At 45.4% G+C, this 23349-nt stretch overlaps 2 protein-coding genes across 2 annotated transcripts; both read right to left on the bottom strand.

The window, feature by feature from the left end:
• Positions 1 to 666: 666 nt before the first annotated feature.
• LOC135878525 (pepsin B-like) lies at positions 667 to 6734 on the bottom strand. The gene is made up of 9 exons (XM_065404220.1): positions 6679 to 6734; positions 6212 to 6365; positions 5496 to 5613; positions 4328 to 4446; positions 3173 to 3372; positions 2550 to 2672; positions 1846 to 1990; positions 1137 to 1235; positions 667 to 819 (listed from the first exon to the last, which is right to left on the bottom strand). The coding sequence occupies exons 1-9, from the start codon at positions 6732 to 6734 to the stop codon at positions 667 to 669; spliced, it is 1167 nt and encodes a 388-aa protein (XP_065260292.1).
• Positions 6735 to 14685: 7951 nt separating this feature from the next.
• On the bottom strand, positions 14686 to 22070 carry LOC135877609 (pepsin B-like). Its single transcript, XM_065403108.1, has 9 exons — positions 22015 to 22070; positions 21556 to 21709; positions 20823 to 20940; positions 19987 to 20105; positions 18816 to 19015; positions 18497 to 18619; positions 17732 to 17876; positions 15163 to 15261; positions 14686 to 14838 (listed from the first exon to the last, which is right to left on the bottom strand). The coding sequence occupies exons 1-9, from the start codon at positions 22068 to 22070 to the stop codon at positions 14686 to 14688; spliced, it is 1167 nt and encodes a 388-aa protein (XP_065259180.1).
• Positions 22071 to 23349: the final 1279 nt, after the last annotated feature.

Below are 23349 nucleotides of genomic sequence, written 5' to 3' on the forward strand. Positions count from 1 at the left end.
GTAGACATACCCTAAGTGCTCAGCTCTTTCAAAAGTCTGGCCCAGAGTGGATAACAGAGGGTACGTTTACACTGCAATAAAAAACCCAGGGCATGGCCGCAGCTGGCCTGGCTCAGCTGATTCGGGCTTGCGGGGCTCAGGCTGCGGAGCTAAAAATGGCAGTGTAGATGTTCAGGCTCAGGCTGGAGCCCAGGCTCTGAGACCCCACGAGTGGGGAGGGTCTCAGAGCCCAAGCCAGAACCTCTACACTGTGATTTGTAGCCCTGCAGCCCCAGCCCACGTCAGCGGAGCTGGGCTCGGAGACTCGGTACTGCAGGGGTTTTACGACAGTGTAGACGGACCCAAAGAGGTTAACTTGCTGCTTTGTGTCCCAGTGGGTAGTGTGTGCACCATCATAAGGTTGCAGGACCCACAGACAGACAGCTGGGCTCAACCTTCACTCAACAAACTCCAAAGACGACACAAGACCATTGGATTCACTGCAGTTTATTTGTAACGATACATTTGGAGAGCACTGATTGCTGCATGCAAGCCAAAGAAAAGCTACGGAAGGCATATTAAGAAGGATGCAGTCTGTCCATGTGAACTTAGTCTGATTCCATCAGTGTCCAGCGGAAAAGAGGAAGGGGAAAGGCTTCGTCCGGTTCAGGTTGATGAACTGCTTGTCTAGGCTGATGGGGCAAAGCCCACTCTGTTATTGGACATGTCATAGACAGAATAATATTCCTTGAGGAAGACGTCTCCCAGGATCCAGAGGGGCTGCCCATTCTGGGAAGGCAGGTACGTGGGTTCAATCCCAACTGTGCAGTAGCCATTATTCTATCAGGGGGAAAAACAGAGAGAGGTCGCATCAGGGCTGTTGTTTGACTAGGCAGAGGGCTATGTAGGCTAGCCACGGAAGGCCCAGCAGAATTAGTGGCAGCTTTGCAGTGACTGATGGGAGCAGCAGCAGGCCCTACAAGCTCACAGTGTTGGAATGCAACCACCCCGTCATTTAGAGTGCTGGTAGGAAAGACAGGCAAACAGAGCTGCAGTGCAGGAGAAAGGTCTCTGCATTTGCACAGAAACTCTGACTCCCTGCTGGGTCACTGTCTCGGTGAGATAAAAGTGTTTTATGCTGTTAAAATAATACATACGTTGAAGACATAGGCAGAGGGGGGCAGCGGGAACTGGGATCCGCTAATGACGAAGGTGATGGTCGGCATGTTCTGGACATTGTTGCAGTTCACCACGTACTGTGGAAACAAAAGACAAATGAAGGTTACAACTGTGACAATCGAGAGCAGAAGCTGCCCTTACAGGGCCTCCAATAGAGGCAAGTAGCACTACCAGGTATTGAACCTTCTATCCAATAGAGGGGAGAAACCACCCTGCTGCACTCCGCCCTCCCATGGGCAGCAGCTTCCCCAGCCCCACGCACGCTCCCCTGCCTTGCATGGGAACAGCAGCAAGGTTACGTTCACCACGCTGGCTTCAGATCTCCTGCTGATTTTACACTGGGCCAGCTCCTCAACTGGGGTAAATCAGCATCACTCCAGAGCTGTACTGATTTACACCAGCCGGGTCTGGCCCACAGATGTCGGTAGAGTTACTTCTGATCTACATCGGGGAACGGGAGATCAGGAGCTCTCTCCCCAACCTCAGGAGAGACTTCCTGTTCCCCAGATGTAATTAGTGCCATCACCAGCTTTAAGACTCTGTCCCTGAGCTCCTCTAGGAACCCTTGCCTGATCACCCAAAAGCCCATCATTCTCATCTTCTTGTGTTCCAAATTCCTCATGTCAGGCATTGCAAAATCCCTCACAGACGTCCTCGGCAGCACGGCAAGGCACCTGTTGCTCCTACCTCTCCATTGGATTCCTGAGCACCCACAGCCTGCAGGAAGTACCCCATGTACTGCTGTGGGATGGTGAGCAGAAACGTCCCAGTGTCCACAATAGCCTGGCAGCCTTGGCTGCACCAGCCAGTCGCCTGCTGTCCGATAGCGAACCTAAGGAGGGAAATACAAGAAACATCATTATAGCAACTTGTCAGCAAAAGGAACTGCCTCTGATGCAGGATGAGACCCGGTTTTGGATACACAATAACCGGCAGCCCTGGGACCCTTATTCTATACAGCCAAACATTGTCCCTGGCCCCGATTCAGCAAAGCACAGAAGCACATGATTAACTCTTAGTACAAGCTTAAGCCCATCTCTGTTCATCAAAGCACTTAAGCATACGCCTCACTTTAAGTAAACGCTTAAGTCCCATTAACATGAATGGGATTTCCTCACGTGTTTAAAGTTCAAATTGGTTTGCAGAATAGAAACCTAGGTTAGGAGTTTTTATTACTAGAACCAAAAATCTGGATCCAAACTCCTTTTTAGGGTGCCTGAAATCCAGATCTGATCCGAATTCATCCTCCTCCATGGAGAGTTTGAGTTGACACAGGGCAACTGACTCCACTAATTACAGCCAGAAAGCTCCCTACAGACCATAAGGAGGAAAGGCTCCTGCCTATGTTAATAAAGGGTAGGGGGGTTGGAGGGGTTGCAAACAGAACTTACTCCTGAATACCAATCTGCCAGTAAACCTCCTGGGTCACGGGTGCCCATGTAATCTGGCCAGAGAACAGCTGGGTGTCAATGCCTCCAAAGATGATTTCTCCTCCATAATTATATGTTGGTTGGCTGGAAACACACGTGGTTACACATCAGACATATGTTACACAAACTACCCTCCGATGGAGCAGGAGCTGTAACATATATGTGGATGGGAGGTGGGATGGTATGTGTGGTGGGGCGGGGGTCAATGGTTAGACAAAGAGAAAATAAACAGAGGGGTACTTATGGTAGTAGACAGACAGGACATAAGAATGGCCATACTGGGTCAGACCAAAGGTCCATCTAGCCCAGTATCCTGTCTTCCAACAGTGGCCAATGCCAGATGCTTCAGAGAGAATGAACAAAACAGGTAATTATCAAGTGATCCATCCCCTGTCACCAAGTGGGTGAAGAGACATAGCAGTGGGTGGGTGGGTGATGTATAGATAAATAGAGTCAGATAAAGAGTGGGTGGGTGAGTTGCTATATGATATATATAGACAGATACAATGTGAAAGAGAAATGGGAAAATAGAGTGTTATATGTGGTAATAGAGATAGAGAGAGGGGTACTGAGAGAGATCTTACCGGGAGAAATAGAAACTGAAGATGGGTTCAGTAAGCAGGCCCTGCTTCAACATCTCCTGCATAGGTGTATAGGAGCCCCCTACTGCCATGGCAGGATAAGCCATTCCCAAAATCCCATCGAAATGAGCATAGTAGAAGGGGCTGGTAGGTTCATCTTCACTCAGACCAAATTCCTGATTGGTGATGGCAATGTTCTGGACCTAGCAGGGAAGAAAACAATTGCTCTAACCTGGAATTTTACACAAAATTACGGTAACGAAATCAGATGACTGTGCCCTCTTATGTTTCTGATCAATTCAGCTATACCCAAATAAGCCACTGTTAAACGGACATAGGACAGTCGACACTGGGGTTTGCATGGATTTAACTAAGTCGGTTTAAATTCACACCTTAAGTTAAAACTGGTGCAAGTTTCTCATGTACTCAAGCCCTTATTATGTCCTGTATTAACAGGGTCTAATCAACAACATAAAAATCAAATGTACAGGAACAAATTCATCCCTGGTGTCACAACACTGAAACCAATGGAATCCAATCATGGATTCATTTTGCTCATAAAGGGTCCTCAGATAAATGTCCCCAAGTCCCATGCAGTAAAACTAGAGCAATGTGTCACATATTTTAGAGAAAAGTTTTATCAGTGATCTCTGCTGTTTTTAATACTAATGCAGTCTGATGCAGTCTGATTTATGCAGCTCAAATAGATTAAAAAACATGCCTTATAGCGATAGACTCAAAGAGCTCCATCTGTTTAGCTTAACAAAGAGAAAGTTAAGGGGTGCCTTGATTACACCCTAAAAGTATCTCCACGGGAACAAATGTTTAACGGTGGACTCTTCAAGCTAACAGAGGAAGGTCGAATGACTGGAAATTGAAGATAGACAAATTCAGACTGGAAATAAGGCATAAATTTTTAACCATGAGGGTAATTAACCATTGGAACAAGTTACCAAGGATTGTGGTGGATTCTCCATTACTGGCAATTTTGATATCAAGATGGGCTGTTTTTCTAAAAGATCTGCTCTAAGAAATATTTTGGGGAAGTGCTATGGGCTGTGTTATACAGGAAGTCAGACTCCATGATCGCGATGGTGCCTTCTGGTCTTGGACTGCGTGAACGACGATGCAGGATAGGGCGGTGCGTATTTCACTTACTGTCACCGTGTCGTAACCCAAAAGCACAGTCAGGCTGCCACTCCCGTAGCTCAGGGTGTAGGTCTGTCCATCGTTGGAAAAGGTGGATGACTGGTTGGGGTTGAACCTGGCATGATTGGCTGGATTAAAAACAAGATCATGGTGACTCTCTTGGATTTGACCGCCTCCCATCCACCTGCTGACTGAGTAGCCTGACAGGGCAGCACTTCCCAACAGCTGACTTCCCATGGAGTGAAAAAACAGATCCAAGAGTTAGCCCAGCGGTTTCTGCATAACAGAGATGAGCACTAATGCAAACTGCATCACCTCATTTTTTAACGTCCGTCTTCTGTATGTACCTATCTGTCAGGAATCAGGGTCTGTTGCAGAGCCTGTCTCTGGGCAACCTAATGAGCGCAGCTGGCCTGTGGTAGGCTGCCTGATTGCTGTGAAGAGTCAGCAAACTAGTGCCTAAGGCAGCAGCAGCAGCACAACATTTGCCTACAGCTATGATAGCTCCTGTGCCTCCCGCCTTGCCTCGCTCCAGGAAACCCTGTCCTGACTTTCGGCTCTGATTCCTAACTTGGGCTCTCTGACCCTTAGTTCTGGCACAGGGCCTCTGACTCCAGTTCAGACCCTGAGCTCCAATTCCTGACTACCACCCTCTCCTCTAACCTTTAGGCCTGACCTCTGCACTAACCACTGGGATTAGCGCTTATGTCACCAACATTATCTATCTTCTTATCTCTATTGCACCCATCACCAGAGTAGCTAAGAAATTTGGGCAAGATCCTCTGTTGTAAATCAGTGTCGCTCTTTTGAAATCAATGCACCTATGTCAATTTACATCAGCTGAAGGCTGGCCAATAGTTATGCCATTCAAAGCAGTAGTCGTCTCCCAGTGTGACTCCTTGAACTTCAGAATACACTGCAGCATCACTGCTGACGTTGTCGACAACGACTTTAGAATACTATAGTACCTTTTTATGAGGAAAGAGCGATCCATATTGTCGCCATAGCTTAGTGAAGCGCCCCAGAACGGGAGTAGCAGATACGGGTGTATGACATTCCCAAAGCCTGTCTGAGAGGACCAGTTCTTCTTGCCTGGTTGGAATTTGACTATGCTTCTCAGGAACAATGCACCCAGGACATGCACCCACCGAACGCTAAGGAGTCGAGCAGTACTCACTGCAGGCCTGGCTCTGGCAGTACGTAGAGGGCACCCACAGATTGGAGGAGCCAGTGTCAAAGAGAACCAAGAAGTTCTGGGGCGGAGTTCCAATGCTGATCTGTCCAAAGTAGAAGGACTGCAAAAAAGAGAAGACGTGGGCAGGTGGATTCCTTTGCGCTATTAATCATTTTTAAATAACATTTTGCCCTTCTCTAACTACTTCCAGCTGAGGATCCTAAAGGTTTTTAGTGCCATTAATGAGCTAAGCTTCACAAGGGGTGAGATAAGATGTTTACCATTATTCCCCTGATGCATACTGGACAAAGGAGTCATGGAGAGGGGAAGTGACTTGCCCAAGCTCACCCAGAATTCAGTAGCACAGCCAGGAATAGACCCCAGATTTCTGACTCCCAGTCCTATACTACAATCCTAACACCTTTCTCTGGAAATGTCCCAGAGAACATACAGCAGAGTAACAGAGCAGAAAATAAACAGCAGAACCCAAGCGCCGCTTTTTCTACAAATACTTACCGTTTTCCAAGGTCTGAGAAGAGGGATCAAAACCTTCTATTGACTTATCGCCATAAAGAACAAGAAATAGGTACTACTCTAATGGGATCATACAAGCACATAAATGCATTAGGTAATTATGTGCACAGGTAGGTAATAAAGAAGGACTAGCTAGTTAAAGCTATAGAACAGCAAAGGAAGAGAGAAAGAGCCTTAATACTCACATCCAGATAGTTGGCTATTGGTTCCTCAGCAACATTGTAATTATTGAAGTAGTACTTTCTGGCTGGATCAACTTTGTGGTTCTTCAGGAAGTCCTCCAGCACTCCCTTCTCCTTCATCACCTCTCGGACAGATTTGCCTTTCCTCAGTGTGACTCTGCACAGAATGAAAAAGAGAACTCAGAAATCAGCAAGGAAAGCGTTCATCCTTCCATCACCTGACATGTTGTCCCTGCCATGATGCTGTTCCTTCATCTTGCAGACCTCTTAGTGGTCAATATTTTACCACCCAAAGTGAGGAAAGCCGTGCAGGGGCATAAATAGATTTGCCCATATCACAGAAATAGTAGAAGGTCTAAAGAAAGATAAGGGCATGGCTTAATTGAATACAGAAATGCTGATGTCTGTCTGTTACCTATCTAGGTACTTCTATGTCCTCATCACTACAATACCGGCACTGGGATACTCACCTCACAAACCCCTCTGAGAGATGGAGGCAAATCAAGGCCAGAATGAGCCACTTCATGGTGCTCGATTTCTCCACCAGCTGGCTCGTGTACAGAATGTGTCAGCCACCGCAGCAAAAGTGGGCTGAAGTCTGTGATATGGAGTCCCTATTTTTATACCATGGGCATTGTCCCCAGGATACCGCCCCCTGTTCCATTAATTGCTGACACCCAATTTCCTATCTCACCGCACTAATCCAATGTCAACACCTTCTGTGTATTTACAAATTCATTTCTTTTCTTGGGTGCTGAGATTATAAAGCAATTAATGCCTTCAATAGCAAGATCAAATGATTGAGGTCCAATAAGAAGGAAACTTCTGCTTCTGACAAAGGAATGTCTTATCAAAAAATCAACACACTGGAATATTATCTGTTTGCTTCAAACACCGGCTCATTCTTTTCAAAAACAAAGGAAAACGTTCTTTAGACTGAATGGAAATTGATAATACTAATGAAGGGGCAGTTATATAAAGTGTATAAATGTATATAACATTTATTTTTTCCTACAAAAAATGTTAATGAAAGGGAAACATTTTAATTTGCATCAAAATTTCTTGACCTTCCATCAAAAAGCAAAAACTTAAACAAAAAACAGTGTAAAGTGTTTGCATTCCTTTTCTTTTGTAAAAAAAAAATTTTTTTTTAAATCAGAATTTTATTTGGTGCAAGCTTCGATTTTCCTTTAAAAGCCATTTGCTCGTTAAAAAAAAAAAAAAAAAAACTTACGACAAAAACTTTTCAACCAGCTCTAATTTGAAGTCACTTAGTGCTGGAAGGCCTTGTCACCACTAGGAAAAAGGTGTGTTCTTACCTCAGAAAAGCTGACACATGGTATTAAGGGCTTGTCTACATGGCAAATTACGGTGCAGCCAGCCAGGGTGTGACGCTACAGGCCCCATCTTGCTATGCAGTAACATCCCACGCGGACACTGCTCCGGCACACTGAAAGTGCGAGAGCGTGGCTTGGCATACTACTATTTGAAAGCACAGTGCACCAAGCCGTACCCCGAGACTTTCTGTGTGCTGTAACAGTGGCCATTACTGTGTGGCAAAAAGATGCACTGTAGATCGACGCCCTCACTTGCCATGCAATAATTTACCACGTAGATAAGCCCTGAAATGAGGTAAAATCTAGCAAAGAAAAGGTGTTGTGATTTTAATACGTGACCAGGAAAAGGTAAACCGTAGGCTTCACCACAGTCTTAATCTTGAGCTGCTCCAACACGTGAAAACTCCTAACTGCCTTGTCATCGCTAGGATTTTACCATCTGTCAGCAAACACGAAGCAGGAAAACCCGGGATTAGAATTCTGTGGAACTGTTTTCCCAGGACAGGATATAAGCTACTCCCACTGATTGCAGCTGAGGGCACTGTGCCTGACATCACAATCTGGCCCCAACTTCCTCAGGAGTTACTTCAACACAGGTAAGTGTCATTGACACCAACTCACCTACTGTAACATGAACTCAGGGGCCAAGAAGTCCCACAGTCCTAGATCTGCACAGGATCTCAGGACAAACCTCATTGTGAGAACATAAGAACGGCCCTACTGCATCAGACCAAAGGTACATCTAGCCCAGTATCCTGTATCCGACAGTGGCCAATGCCAGGTGCCCCAGAGGGAATGAACAGAACAGGGAATCATCAAGTGATCCATCCCCTGTCGCCCATTCCCAGCTTCTGGCAAACAGAGGCTAGGGACACCATCCCTGTCCATCCAGGCTAATAGCCATTGATGGATCTATCCTCAATAAACATATCTAGTTCTTTTTTTAACCCTGTTATTGTCTTGGCCTTCACAACATCCTCTGGCAAGGCGCTCCACCAGTTGACTGTGTGTGGTGTAAGCCTTCCTCTTCTTGCCACTTGAAATAATAGGAAGGGTGAGGCCTCCGGGAACTCTCCAAGATATCCCTGTAGCTACCCAGGTGGACCTTTTTAACCCCTTCTTGGCTGCTGGATCACACATGCCCTGACAACAGCTTTTTACTGATCCTCTGTTTGAACAGATGTAATACAAGGAGGCCCCAGGGACATCGGACAGCAACAGGGGCGCAGGCAGCAGTGCATCGGGAATAGTGTTACCCAGGGTTTTCAGAACCCAAAGCAGTGGTAACTTAATAGTTTCACGCCAGTCAGTGTCAGGAATAAATCAATGGGAACGCAGTGCTTCCAGCTGATGAAAATTGATCCAAGTCAGCGTGCTCTTATCTAAAACTATAATTTATTAGATTTATGCACACACAGACATAAGCAATAGGCTTAGAACATCCCACATAATTACCTAGAATCTGAGATGCTATGTTAGAAGGCTTTCCCTTCACCCTCTCCCCTGGTTCTTGTCACGTAGACAGAAAGCAGAAGACCAGAAGTCCGAAGTGCAGACAATGCGATGTTTATTGAGGTTAGTTTCCAAGCAAGCATATTCCAAAGCCCTTCACACCAGTCAAGCTTATCTCTATACACCGAAAGAATCTGTTCCCCAGTGGTCCCTTCCCAGCTCTGACACCGCAGAGCGTTTACCCCGTGTCCCCCTTCCCAGCTCTGACACCACAGAGCCTTGACTGTGTCCGTTCCCCATTCCCGTTCCCCCCCTTGGCAAACATGATTCCAATTTCCCTTTCCCTCACTTCCTGTTTGACCCCAGTTTATATAGTAATATTCTCAGCTATACCTTAATCAATCATTTTACTGAAATTTAACTAACCAATCCTAACATATTGTAACATATGTTATAATACATAATTTGGGCTTGAATAGGGACTGGGAGTGGCTGGCTCATTACAAAAGCAGTTTTGCCTCTCCTGGAATTGCCTCTCCTCATCTATTATTAGGAGTGGACTACATCCACCCTAATTGAACTGGCCCTGTCAACACTGGTTATCCACTTGTGAGGTAACTCCCTTCTCCTCATGTGTCATTATATAATGCCTGCATCTGTAATTTTCAGTCCATGCATCTGAAGAAGTGAGGTTTTTTACCCACGAAAGCTTATGCCCAAATAAATCTGTTTATTTAAGGTGCCACCGGACTCCTGGTTGATATTGTAACATAATTCTTTAATCAATTATATCCCACTATCCTAATTAACTTATACCCAGCAAAATTAATTATACGGCAGACAAACAATTAGAGAACCAGACAGATTAACAATAGAAAAGTGGGAGCCATAAAGATAAAACAATACAGAAATTAGGGTTTCACAACCACAACCATTGATAAGTGATTTCTTGCCTGACAGGATGCTATCAAACTAAGTTTTCTTTAACCATCTTAAGATCTGTTTCTTTATCTGCTGGTGATGGGCACTATCAGGACAGGATCGTCTTCCTAACAGCCCAATACCACATTATTTCAATGTGACTGGTTTGGAATATGAGGATGGCTGGTCGCTTCCTCACTGGGGAGTAAGGTGTCAGGAAAGAGTCTCACAGGATAGCTTCAGAGAACTGCTCCAAAGTACGCTCTATTATCTAGTCTTTTTATAACTTTACAAAACACACAGTGACCCTCTACTGCAGTGGCTCTCAAACTTTTTTACGGATGACCCCTTTCACAAAGCAAACCTCTGAGTGCGATCATTATACATTAAAAACACTTTTAAATATATTTAACACCATTATAAATGCTGGAGGCAAAGCGGGGTTTGGGGTGGAGGCTGACAGCTCGCGACCCCCCATGTAATAACCTCACGACCCCCTGAGGGGTTCCGACCCCCAGTTTGAGAACCCCTGCTCTACCGGATGATCACCTCTCCTAACTTCAGTAACCTACTTATCAACAAACATTCCTAACAATCTTAGTCATAATAAGCTTCTCTCTCAAAGGCGCCCAAATTCAAGGTTTTCATCCACTTATTTTCTTTCAGTCTCAATATGTTGACACTTTTCTCCTCTCCTCCCATTCTAATTAGCAGAAACTGCAAACCTACAGGTAACTTTGACCTTGCTTCCAGGAGCTCTGCTTCTTCAAATTAACCCTTAACTATGTGGTATTCTGTTTTATTAATTCATGCTGGCTGAATGCACACAATATGGCTGCAATTAGCGTGACCAAAATCTGGGGTACACATCCCCCCCACAAATCTGGGGCAACATTAGCACTCTCTCTCAGTTTTGCTTTGGCACATTCATGCCCTCTGGCTAGTTTATGAAGCACTTTCCTTTCCCAGCCTTCAGACAAGGACGTTTCCAACTCGCTGCTCCCTATAGATTCTGCCATAGCAACACATGCTCCTCAGCATGCCACCACAACGGGCCAAGGTGCTTCCTGGTGGCAAACAGTTGGATCTGAAATGAGGGGCATTGGAAACTGAAACAAAGTACCCCAGCTCACAGCCCTTGCCCTGGCACATGACTACATCTAAAAGCTTTTCATGACCTTCCTTGTGCCAAATATAGAGGCCCAGGGACATTTCTCAGTGGTAAAATGATGGGGCCAAATTGGGCTTTCTTGCATCTGTGAAAATTGTGAGTAAAGGAACCCCACTAACATCAGTGAAATCTTGCTGGTTTTATGCCAGTTTAAATGAAAGCGGGATTTGACTCTTTGGGTCCTTTATGCTGATTGTTTGCATTCAAGCCCTCAGGCTTTGAGATCACTGTGTGCTTCCTTTCCCTCAGACAAAATGGGCTGAAGAAGAGTGGGCTGGGAAATCAACATTTATAGATAGACTACCAAAGCACTACTAGAATGCAGCTGCTTCTGGGATGGATGGCAGCAGTTAATTAGCACAGAACACAATACACAACCATGAGGAGAGAGGATATTTTGACCAAGAGGCAGTGGCTAGTGCACTGAGACTCAGGAGACCTGCATTATTGCCGCAGCTCTGCTGCTGACCTGCTGTAGAAATCACCGTGCCTCAGTTTCCCCTCCCACCCTTTGTGTATTTAGCTGGTCAGCTCTTTGGGACTGTCTCTTATATGTCCGTACAGCACCTAGCACAATAAGACCTCAGTTTCAATTGAGGCCTCTAGCTGCTACCATAATATAAATATTAAATAATAATAAGCAAGTTCTCCAGGGTAAATCCTTAACCTTACAAAAGTGCTCTGGAATCCAATAACTGTGGATTATAAAGTCTCATCCAACAGACCCACAGACATAGTAACACACACACAATGCTGGAAGGGCTGCATTGCATCTTCCTGGAAATTCTAGTCTAGTCTACATAGATTCTTATACCGTGCTCATCACCATAGTATCAGAGCATCTTCCAGTAGCACACAAAGCGACAACATGCTTTAGACACTAACTGAACTATGCTGTGGACTGTAGTATCTAATCTCTCTCACGCTCTCCTGCCCAGATTCCCCTTCTCCAGTGGTAGCCAAAGGCCGATTTGCAAACACAGCATTAGCGAGCGAGGAGTTTCAGTGGACAGCTCCCCACACGCCTCAGCTGCATCACATGAGAGAACCCCCATCCGCCCTGAGTCCTCAGTCATCCTGGCAGCTCTTCTGCCGGCCTGTGCTGCACCTCCGAACCCTGATCCCCCTGAAGTCAATGGCGGAACTCCCAGACACTTCAGTGGGAGCAGGGTTTGCACAGCTGCTGTCTGTTTTCTTTCCTAGTCCGGCACCTCTTAAAGGCTGAGCTTGTGTTTCCGTATTAGGTTCTGCACTGGCAACATGTGAAACAGTAACCAGCCTTACGCAAAACTAAAGCTACTTAAGTGCAGTCATGGGAAATCAGGAACTCCATGTACTAGGGCTGTTGATTAATCGCAGTTAACTCACATGATTAACTCAAAAAAATTAATCACGATTAATCAGAGTTTTAATCGCATTGTTAAACAATAGAATACCAATTGAATTTTATTTAAAAAATGTGGATATTTTTCTACATTTTCAAATATATTGATTTCAATTACAACACAGAATACAAAGTGTACAGTGCTCACTTTATATTGTTATTATTGTTTTTATTGTTATATTGTTATTGCCAAAGAGTCACAGTAATACATCAGCAGCCCCCCATCAGCTCCCCCACCCCGCTCCCAGTGCCTCCTGCCCACCAGCAGCTCCGCCGATCAGCACCTCCTGCTCCCTCCCCGCATCTCCCGATCAGCTGTTTCGTGGCATGCAGGAGGCTCTGGAGGGGAGCGAGGGCACTGCAGGCTGAGGGGAGGGGGCGGGAAGGGGTGGAGTGGGGGGCAGGGCCTGTGGCAGAGCAGTGAGCACCCCCCTGGCACATTGGAAAGTTGGTGCCAGTAGCTCCAGCCCCGGAGTCGGTGCCTATACAAGGAGTCGCATATTAACTTCTGAAAAGCCGCGTGTGGCTCCAGAGCCACAGGTTGGCCACCCCTGCTTTAGCGCATCTGACATGTAAATGTCTTGCGACGCTGGCTACAACAGTGCCATGCGAATGCCTGTTCTTACTTTCAGGTGACATTGTAAGCCAGAAACGGGCACATTATCTTCTGCAAATGTAAACAAACTTGTTTCTCTGAGCGACTGGCTGAACGAGAAGTAGGACTTAGTGGACTTGTAGGCTCTAAAGTTTTACATTCTTTTGTTTTTGAATGCAGTTATTTTTTTTTGTACATAATTCTATATTTGTAAGTTCAATTTTCATGATAAAGAGTTTGCACCACAATACTTGTATTAGGTGAATTGAAAAATACTATTTCTTTTGTTTTTTACAGTGCAAGTATTTGTAATAAAAAATAAATATAAAGTGAACACTGTACACTTTGTATTCTGTGTTGTAATTGAAATCAATATACACCTCTACCCCGATATAACACGGTCCTCTGAAGCCAAAAAATCTCACCGCATTATAGGTGAAACCACGTTGTATCCAGAGGTTAAAGTAAGCCGGTACGGTCAGGTACGGCGTACCGGCAAGAGCCAGTACACCGTGCCGGACTGGACTGGCTTCCCCGGCGATGATTTAAAGGGCCCGGTGCTCCAGCCGCTGCAGGGAGCCCGGGACCCTTTAAATCACCACTGGAGCTCCGGCAGTGGGGTTTGGGCGGTGATTTAAAGGGCCCGGGGCTCCACACGAATTCGGATAGAACGCGGTAAAGCAGAGGGGCTCGGGCGGCGCTTTAAAGGGCCCGGGGCTCCCCGCTGCTTTACCGTGTTATATCCAAATTCGTGTTATATCGGGTCATGTTATATCGGGGTAGAGGTGTATTTGAAAATGTAGAAAACATCCAAAAATATTTACATATATGGTATTCTGTTATTGTTTAACAGCACGATTAATTGTTTTAATTGCGCGACTAATCGCAATCAAATTTTTTAATCGCTTGAGAGCCCTACCACGTACTATTCCACTGGTTAGGGTAGTCTTGGATAGGAACAGAGCCAGAGCCTCAGGACGTCTATGCGATGGTAATAGCATGTAAATACAGAGCGCAAACAGGATCTTTACCTCCTTCACAGCAACCACATTTTGGCCTGCTATCCCCATCCCATCTGAGAATCTCAAAGCCTATTGCAAACATCAGGGGATGAAGCTGCCCACATCCCCTTGCCAGCTAGTCAAGAATTGGCATCGCCATTACAGCTGTGCAAAGAAAGATCATTCTATGCTGCAGAAGATTTCCTTATAGGAACAAAAGGGGGATTTAATCCATTGTTTTCAATGGGAGCTGCTAAGTGCTTAGCTGTTTTGAAATTGGGGCAGAAATGGATCACTGAGAGGTTAATTTCCTCCTTTATACCCGAGTAGCAATTGGTGTGTGATGATAAGGTTGTGATACCACAAACAAACAGCTGGGCTCAATCTTCACTCAACAAAAAGGAATTTGACTCTTTGCAGTTTATTCGCAATAATACATTTAGAGAGCACTGATTGTTACCCACAAGCCAAAAGCAAGCTACGGCTATATGCAAGGTATTTTAAGAATGATTCAATTTGTCCATATGAACTCAGCCTGATTCCAACAGTGTCCAGAAGAGAAGATTTAGACAGGAAAGGGAATGTCTTCATCCGGTTCTGGTGAGGCCTGGTTTGGCTAGGCTGATGGGGCAAAGCCCACTCTGTTGTTAGCCATATCAAAGACAGAATAATATTCCCTAAGGAAGATGTTACCCAGGATCCAGATTGGCTGCTCATTCTGAGAAGATACGTAAGTGGTCTCAACCGCAACTCTGCAGTAGCCATTGTTCTGTAAGAGGGAAAAAGAGATAGACACGTCTCTAGGGCTGTGTAGGCTGCACTCTCAAGTGCCAGTGGAATTTTTAGGAGCTTCGCAATGGTTTTGATGGGAGCAGGGGCAGGCCCCCATAAGCTCGCATTGTTGGAACACAAACACCTCATCGTTTTTTGAGTGCTGTTAGAAATGACAGGCAAACAGAGCTGCAGTGTGGTGGGGTGGAGAGGGAAAGGTCTCTGCCTTTGCACAGAAGCTCTGACTCCCTATTGGGAAACCATGCATGGTTCATTGTCACTGTAAGATAGAAGTTGGGTTTGCCTTTAAAGTAATACATACGTTGAGGATGTAGACGGAGGGGGGCAGCGGGAACTGGGATCCGTTGATGATGAAGGTGATGGTCGGCATGTTCTGGACGTTGCTGCAGTCAGCCACGTACTGTGGAAGAAAAGAACAAGAGGGGGTTAAGACAGTAACAACCTAGAGCAGAGGCTGCTCCCAACAGAGGAGAATGGCCACTATATGGTATCTACCGTTCCACCCAGCTGAGGGTAGAAATTAGAGCTGGGAGAAGCGTTTTGCTGAAAAATGCAGTTTCAGGTGGACCAAAACTATTTGTGAACTTGACCTGATAGTTTCAGCTGTGGAAAGTTTTTCAGGGCCAGGAAACCATGTGCCAATGCTCAGACATGTGTTCCCTCTTTATAACTTTTAGCCCCATGGTGAAGGCCCTTTCCTGGGTGGTGGGAAATTTACATTCAAATCCCCACCCAGTAGCACGGACTTGAACTCAGATCTCTCCTGTGCCAAGTGAGTGCTCTAACCACTAGGCTATTGCGGGGTGTGTTTCTCTCAGTCTCTCCTGTTGAAGCTGTTCCATTTCAACATGAGAATCAGGCAGAGAACGATTTAAATCTCTTTGGCACTATAAATATTTAAGCTTTTATACAAAGGGGAACAAGCTTCAACAGAAGCGATCGGGAGCAACCCAGCCCTGTGAGCCTGTGTCTTGACTCACCCCTATACTAAACGAGCCTTGATCAGCCACTAAAATTGAGAAAAAATTACTCCAGTGCTTAAGGCATCCCCACCTCAGGAATGCCCCTACCAAGAGTTATAACACCAAGGGCTGTAAAGTAGAGACACCCAGGCGCTGGGAAGTTTTAGGGAGGATACAGAAAGACCCCAACAAATGGTGAAATAGATCAGATAAGCTCTGACCAGAGAATTTATGCTGACCATCTGCACAAACAAAGAAGGTCATAAATAAGTGACAATTCGGGCATGAAAGATAAAGCGCAAAAAAGATTTGAGCAGGGAGGAGGAAACATAGGTGCCAGTGCACGACAGGCTACATTTTGCTACCTAGGGGGATCGAATAATGTTCTAGGTTTAGTGAAGTTAAAGGCGGTCGCTAGTTTTACCTATGTAATGCGAATAAAAAGCAATGCTCTTTGGGAACCAGAGCTAGAACTCTGACCCCTCTGCACGACCATGACGTGCAGAGCCATCAACTGGCACCCCCCGAGTGAATCCTGACTGGGTGAAGTTTGTCTGTATATTGGGAGTGGTGAGCATAAGAGATTGGCTTGGCATATATGTTCTCTGTACGTTTCTAATAAATAGACGTTCAGAGCACAGCTGTGTACGGCTCTTCACTGGGAAAAGCTCCCGCAGACCCGTATGGCCCTGAGCACCGTGGGTAAGGGCGGGTACTTCCATTGGCCAGGTTTTCCTTGAGCCCCGTGAGTAAGGGTAGGTGCTTTACCCCCTAAGCCCTCGGTAGGGAAAAGGTGGGGATACCTAAATTAACCGGGTCACGCCGTGAGCTCTCGGTAGCATATAGGCGCAGTCAGGGCCGGCTCCAGGCACCAGCGAAGGAAGCAGGTGCTTGGGGCGGCCAATGGAGTGGGGCGGCACGTCCAGGTCTTCGGTGGCAATTCAGCAGCGGGTCCCTCAGTTCCTCTCGGAGCGAAGGACCCGCCGCTGAATTGACACTGAAGAATGAAGCAGCGCGGTAGAGCTGCCGCCGAAGTGCCGCCGATCGCGGCTTTATCTTTTTTTTTTTTGCTTCGCCGCTTGGGGCAGCAAAAAAGCTGGAGCCGGCCCTGGGCGCAGTGGCCTAGATTTTTGCAGGTAACAGCCCAGAATAGCCTGGCCCTGGTGGTTAGAGCACTCCCTGAGAGAGAGGAAAATCTGATTTCAAGTCCCTGCTCCAGAGCAGTGATTCAGACCTGGGGCTCTCCCATTGCCTAACCATGGGGCTACAGGTTATGAAGGGAAACGCTCACACCAGGTTTGATGGCCTGACATGAACTTTACCAATCTGCTGAAAAATGACAACCATTTTTGGAACAGAACCAAATATTTCCCCCGAATTTTTGGTTGTCTGGAGAAACTGCAAAACCAGTTATTCACACAGCTCTAGTAGAAACCCCTCTGCAGCACTCTGCCATTACATGGGCAGCAATTCACCAGCCTCACACATGCTCTTCTGCCTGACGTGTGGCCACCCGCAATGGTACGCCCCCTCGGCCTGCTTCAGATCTCATGCTGACTTTACACTGAGACAGCTCTTCAGGGTGTGTAAGTCAACGTCGCTCCAGAACTATGCCCATTTACACCAACTAATGATCTGGCCCAATTGCTTCTGATTTACACTGGGGAAAGGGAGATCAGAAGCTCTCTCCCCAAACTCAGGGGACACTTTCTGTTCCCCAGATGTAGTTAATGCTGTCACCAGCTTTAAACTTCTGGTTTAAATCCCTGAGCTCCTCTAGGAACCCTTGTATGATCACCCAAAAGCCCATCAGTCTCATCTTCTTGTGTCTTGGATTCCTCGTGTCAGGCATTGCAAAATCCCTCACAGATGTCCTCGGCAGCACGGCAAGGCACCTGTTGCTCCTACCTCTCCATTGGATTCCTGAGCACCCAAGGCCTGCAGGAAGTCCCCTATGTACTGCTCTGGGATGGTGAGCAGAAACGTCCCGGTGTCCACAATGCCCTGGCAGCCTTGACTGCACCAGCCAGTCGCCTGCTGTCCAATAGCAAACCTAAGGAGGGAAACCCAACAGACTTCACTGTGCACGTCTGTCAGCCATGAGAATGCCTCTGATGCAGGCTGAGCCAAGAGCACAAGGCTTCAGATACTCCGTAACGTGCAGTTCAGTGACCCGTATTCTATAGAGCCAAGCACTGTCACTGGCCCCGATTCAGCCAAGGACGGCTGCACATGCTTAACTTTCAGTGCTTGCTTATCTCCCTCTCTCTTCAGCAAAGCACTTAAGCATGCCCCTATCTCTAAGTAGCTGCTTCAGGACTTAAGACGTGTTTAAAAATAAAGCTTAAGAGCTTTGCTGAATTGGGGCCTACGATAGGCGCTTTTAGCATTACTTGAACCAAAACCCTGGATTCAAAGTCTTTTGAGAGTGTCTGAAATCCAGACCCAACCTTTATCCTGGGCCAAGATCAGACCTTGTGTAAGTAATAATCTCTCTAGGCTAGCTAGAGAATGAGACAAAATTCCTCCTTTGTTCAGCCTCCAGCACAGAAAAGTTGAGTTCACCAAAGGCAGCTGACTTCACTAATTGCAGCTGGAAATACTGCCCATGGACAATAAGGAGGAAATACTCACGCCCATGTTAATAAAGGGGGGGTTGCAAACAAAACTTACTCTTCAATACCAATCTTCCAGTAAACTTCTTGGGTAACAGGTACCCAGGTAATCTGGCCAGAGAACAGCTGGGTGTCAACGCCGCCCAAGATGACTTCCCCTCCGTAATCATACGTTGGTTGCCTGGAAACACAAATAGTTAAAATATCAGACAGGGATCAGATTCTGCCCTGTGGAGCATGGGGCGTAAAATACATGTGCATGGGGGTCTGGGTGATGGATCGACAGTAAGAAGACTAAGGGGTAAATATATGGTGAGAGAGAGAGATGGAAATATAGTCCGAAAATACATAGGAGGGGTGAGAGAGAGAGATCTTACCGTGAGAAATAGAAACTGAATATGGGTTCAGTAAGCTGGCCCTGCTGCAGCATCTCCTGCATAAGTGTCCTGTACCCCGGTATGGCTACGGGAGGATAAGCCATTCCCAAAATCCCATCAAAATACGTATAATAGAAGGGGCTGCTAGGCTCATCCTGACTCATACCAAATTCCTGGTGCTCAATGGCGATGTTCTGGATCTACCGGGGAAGAAAACCATTGCTCTCAGCTAGAATTTTATTCTAAATGTTGACAACGAAAACAAGTAACCATTTCATTCTCAAGGGTGGTTGACGCTCAAGACAGTCCGATAAAGCACATCATTAGGGTTAGATGCTGATCTAATGCTTCTCTAAGCAGCTGCATATACTCCATATGGGGTGGGAGTCAGTTGAGACAGTGTCTCAATCAGAGAAGAAAATTCAAGGCACGGCAAAATTGGAGCAAAATAAAAAACCCCATAGCCATAGAATTTGTGCCTAGTAATGGTCAGTATAGCTAGTGTTATTCCTAACTGACCTATGCACTGGTTAACTCAAGGCTTGTCTACACGAGAAAGTTGCATGAGTTTAACTTAAATCATTTTTTAAACCAGTTCAGCTAAACTGGTGCAAACTCCTTTGTAGAAGCTCTTCTCTCGATTTAAGAGTGGCTTTATGTCACTTTGCTTAAAGAAGCTAACCCACTCTTATGTTCCTGATCAACTTCAATGACACCAAAATAAGCCACTCAAAACAACACAAGGGCATCCACACCGGGGTTTGCACCGATTTTACTAAATCGGTTTAAACTCACATCTTAAGTTAAAACTGGTGCAAGTTTCTCATGTACACAAGCCCTTATTATGTCCTGTATTAACAGGGTCTAATTAACAACATAAAAATCATATGTACAAGACCAAATTCACTGCTGGTGTCACAACACGGATGCCAGTGGAATTTAGCTCATAAAGTGTCCTCAGATAAATGTCTCCAAGCCCACTGCAGTTAAACTAGAAAGACGGATCACGTATTCCTGCTGCTATGTGGGGTACACGCTTCAGTAAATTGCATTCAAAACAAGACTTTATTATCCACAACCCCACATGTTTTTAATCCCAATGCCCTCTGACGGTGCCAGAGACACAGCTCAAATGACAATGTGTGTTGGGGGTGGTGCAAATTTCACTTACTGTCACCGTGTCGTAACCTAAAACCACAGTCAGGTCTCCAAACCCATAGTCCAGGGTGTAGGTCACGCCAATGTCGGAAAAGGTGGATGACTGGTTGGGGTTGAACCTTGCATGATTGGCTAGATTAAAAACAAGATTGCAACATCATGGTCATTCTCTTTGGTGGCTGCAATGTGATTTGAGCCGGTCCCATTCAACTGCAGACTGAGTGCCCTGACGAGGCAGCATTTCCCCAAAAGCTGACATGGAGTGAAAGAACAGGACCAAGAGTCAGCCCGGGAGTTCTTATATGGCAGAGCAAAGCACCGATATTAAGCCAGATAACCTCAAACAGACTTTTTTTTAATGCCCATCTTCTTTATTTACCTATCTTGTACCTGTAACCATAACATTTAAGAATTATGGACCAGATCCTCAACTGGTATAAATAAGTGTCGCTCTATTGAAGTCGATTTATACCAGCTAAAGCTCTGGGTAATAGTTATGCCATTCATAGCATTTGTTGTCTCCCAGCATGACTGCTTAAACGTTAGTATACACATTACAGTATTCTACAGTGCAGTATCTCAGCTGTAGAGTTCTGGACTATCATTTTAGAATACTGTAGTACCTTTTATAAGGAAAGAGTGATCCATATGGTATTCAAGGCTTAGAAAAGAGTTCTAGGAGACTAGCAGATATCTTAGTATGACATTCACAAATACTGTCTGAGAGGATCATTTTTGATTTGGAAGATGCTGCATCTTCTTGCCTAGTTGGAATTTGACTCCGCTTCTCAGGAGCAATGCGCCCAGGTCATGCATCTACTGAATAGTTAACAGCTGAGCAGTACTCACAGCAGGCCTCAGTCTGGCAGTATGTAGATGGAACCCACAGGTTGGAGGAGCCGGTGTCGAAGAGAACCAAGAAGTTCTGGGGCGGAGTTCCAATGCTGATCTCTCCAAAGTAGAAGGACTGCAAAGAGAGAAGACGTGTGGGCAGGGGGGTTCCTTTGTGCTCTTAATCATAGTCCAACATTTTGACTTCTCTAGCATCTTCCATCTGAAGATGCCAAAGGTCTTTACAGCCTTTAAGAAATTAAGCTCCACAGGGGTGGGTCCATTATTTTGCATATGGGGGAATTGAGGTATGAAGAAGAGAAGTGACTTGCCCAATTCACCCAGCAAGTCAGTCGCAGAGCCAAGAACAGAACTGTGACTTCTCGACTCCCAGTCCTGCACTAGAACCGTACGCCCAGTCTCTGGAGAAGACACATTATGTGTCCCAGGGAATACAAAGCAAACACTTGGGAGTGATAAAGTGGGAGTGGGAGGAAGCAGGGCAACCTAGACTCTGCTTTTTCTCCAAATGGAAATACAATTGGAAGCAGAACTTGTGTGTTCATTGTATTCCGTTAGATTTTTTTCATCCAAACCACTTCAAAATAATTACAGATTTCCAAGGACTGAAAAGAGGGATCTATTGACTTGTGACCACAGAAGTACATAGATTGACTAGGTAATAAGGAAGGAAAGAAGGCTAGCAAGACTACATAAAGAAAGGAGACAGGGAGAAAGCCTTAATACTCACATCCAGGTAGTTGGCTATTGGTACATCAACGACATTGTAATTATTGAAGTGGTACTTCCTGGCAGGATCAACTTTGTGATGCTTCAGAAAATCCTCCAGAACTCCTTTCTCCTTCATCACCTCTCGCATAGACTTTCCTTTCTTCAGAGTGACTCTGCACAGAACAAGAGCAGCTCAGGAAATTGTTCGTCCTCCCAAGCATCTCTCATGTTGTTCCTCTCTGTATCCTGCCATAATGCCGTTCCTTCCTCTTAAGTACCTCTTACAGATCAGTGCGTTATCACTCAAAGTGAGAACGCCTGAGCAGAGGCAGAAATATATTTACAAATATCATACAATTAATAGTACTTTGTAAGGAACATAAGGACATGACTTAGCAGAATACAGAAATGCTGATTTATTTACTATGTGGGTACTTCTACGCACTCCTCACTACAATATCTGTTCTGGAATACTCACTTCACCAGCCCTTCTGAGAGCTGGAGACAAACCAGAGCCAGGATGAGCCACTTCATGGTGCTCGATTTCTCCACCAAGTAGCTCCTGATCAGAACACGTCGGTCACTGCCACAAAACTAGGCTGACGCATCTAATCTACAATCCCTACTTTTATATCCTGGGCACTGCCCCCTGCTCCATTATCTGCTGGCACCCAAATTCCCATATCACGGTGCTCACCCAGCGTCAACACTTGGTGTATTTTATTTCTCCGTGAAGTATGAAGATGTTTGTTTCTTTTGTTGGGTGCTAAGATTGTAAAGCAATTAGCACTTTTGACAGCAAGATCAAACAATTAAGATCTGCTCAGAAGCAAACCTCTGCTCACAACAAAAGAAAGGTGTTGTCAAAATGTCAACACACTGGAGCGTTATCTGTTTGCTTCGAAACTTCCCTGCCAAAAATGAAGAAATCCATCGCTGGCTGCAATGAATGGAAATTTGATACAGTTCTCTCTTTTTGACCCTAGTGGTTAGCCAAAATTCAAGGCCTAGCTGATTGTTTTGCTTAGGAGAAGAAAGTCATGTTAGAGTCAGGTATTTCTTTGATGCAATCTGGTTCACTTACAAAGACCGTACAAAGTCCTGTTTCCCTGAAAACAACAGGAATCAAACATCAGGAGAAAGTTTCTTTGCTCACAGTTCCAAGCCCCTTTCTAGCTAGCACTTAGCCCCAAAATCTCCCTCTTTCTAGGCTCTGTCTCAGAGCCACGCTCCCAGGCCTTTCCTGAATTTGTTTCTGTGGTGTTTCTCTTCTTCCCTCACACACACAGACACACCACTCCAGTCCAATCGATCCCCCGGTCCTGAGTTTATCGGATCACAGTTAGAGCTGTGTGAATAACTGATTTTTTTAGATCATCGGATGTACCCAAAAAAATATTTTGGGTCAAAGTGCATTGTTCAACCCAAAACAAAGCCTTTGGTTTTGCTTTTGAGCTTTTTTTTTTTAAATAAAAACAAACAAACTAGGAGTACATTTCTAAACAAAATTTGTTGTGAATCACTCAAAAAGCTTCATTTATAAAATGTCATAAACACTCGTTTTTGTTTGTTTTTTCAACTGAAACAATTTGGTGAGTTTGAAACAAATTTTCAAAACGTTTTGGTTTTGAAACAAATCTGCATTTTTTGTGGAAAAATTCCAGCCAAAAAATTCTGCTCTGCTGTGATCGCAACAGAACTCCCTTTGGGCCTCAAAGCTGGCTCCTACTCCCGTCTTGCCTGTGGTTTTGCTTTGGGCGGAGGCTTCTATTGTGTCAGCTATTTATCCCTTAAAAGAGGCCCATTCTGTTTT

This window comes from Emys orbicularis, chromosome 4 (assembly GCF_028017835.1).
Source record: "Emys orbicularis isolate rEmyOrb1 chromosome 4, rEmyOrb1.hap1, whole genome shotgun sequence".
In the NCBI taxonomy this organism is placed as follows: Eukaryota; Metazoa; Chordata; order Testudines; family Emydidae; genus Emys; species Emys orbicularis.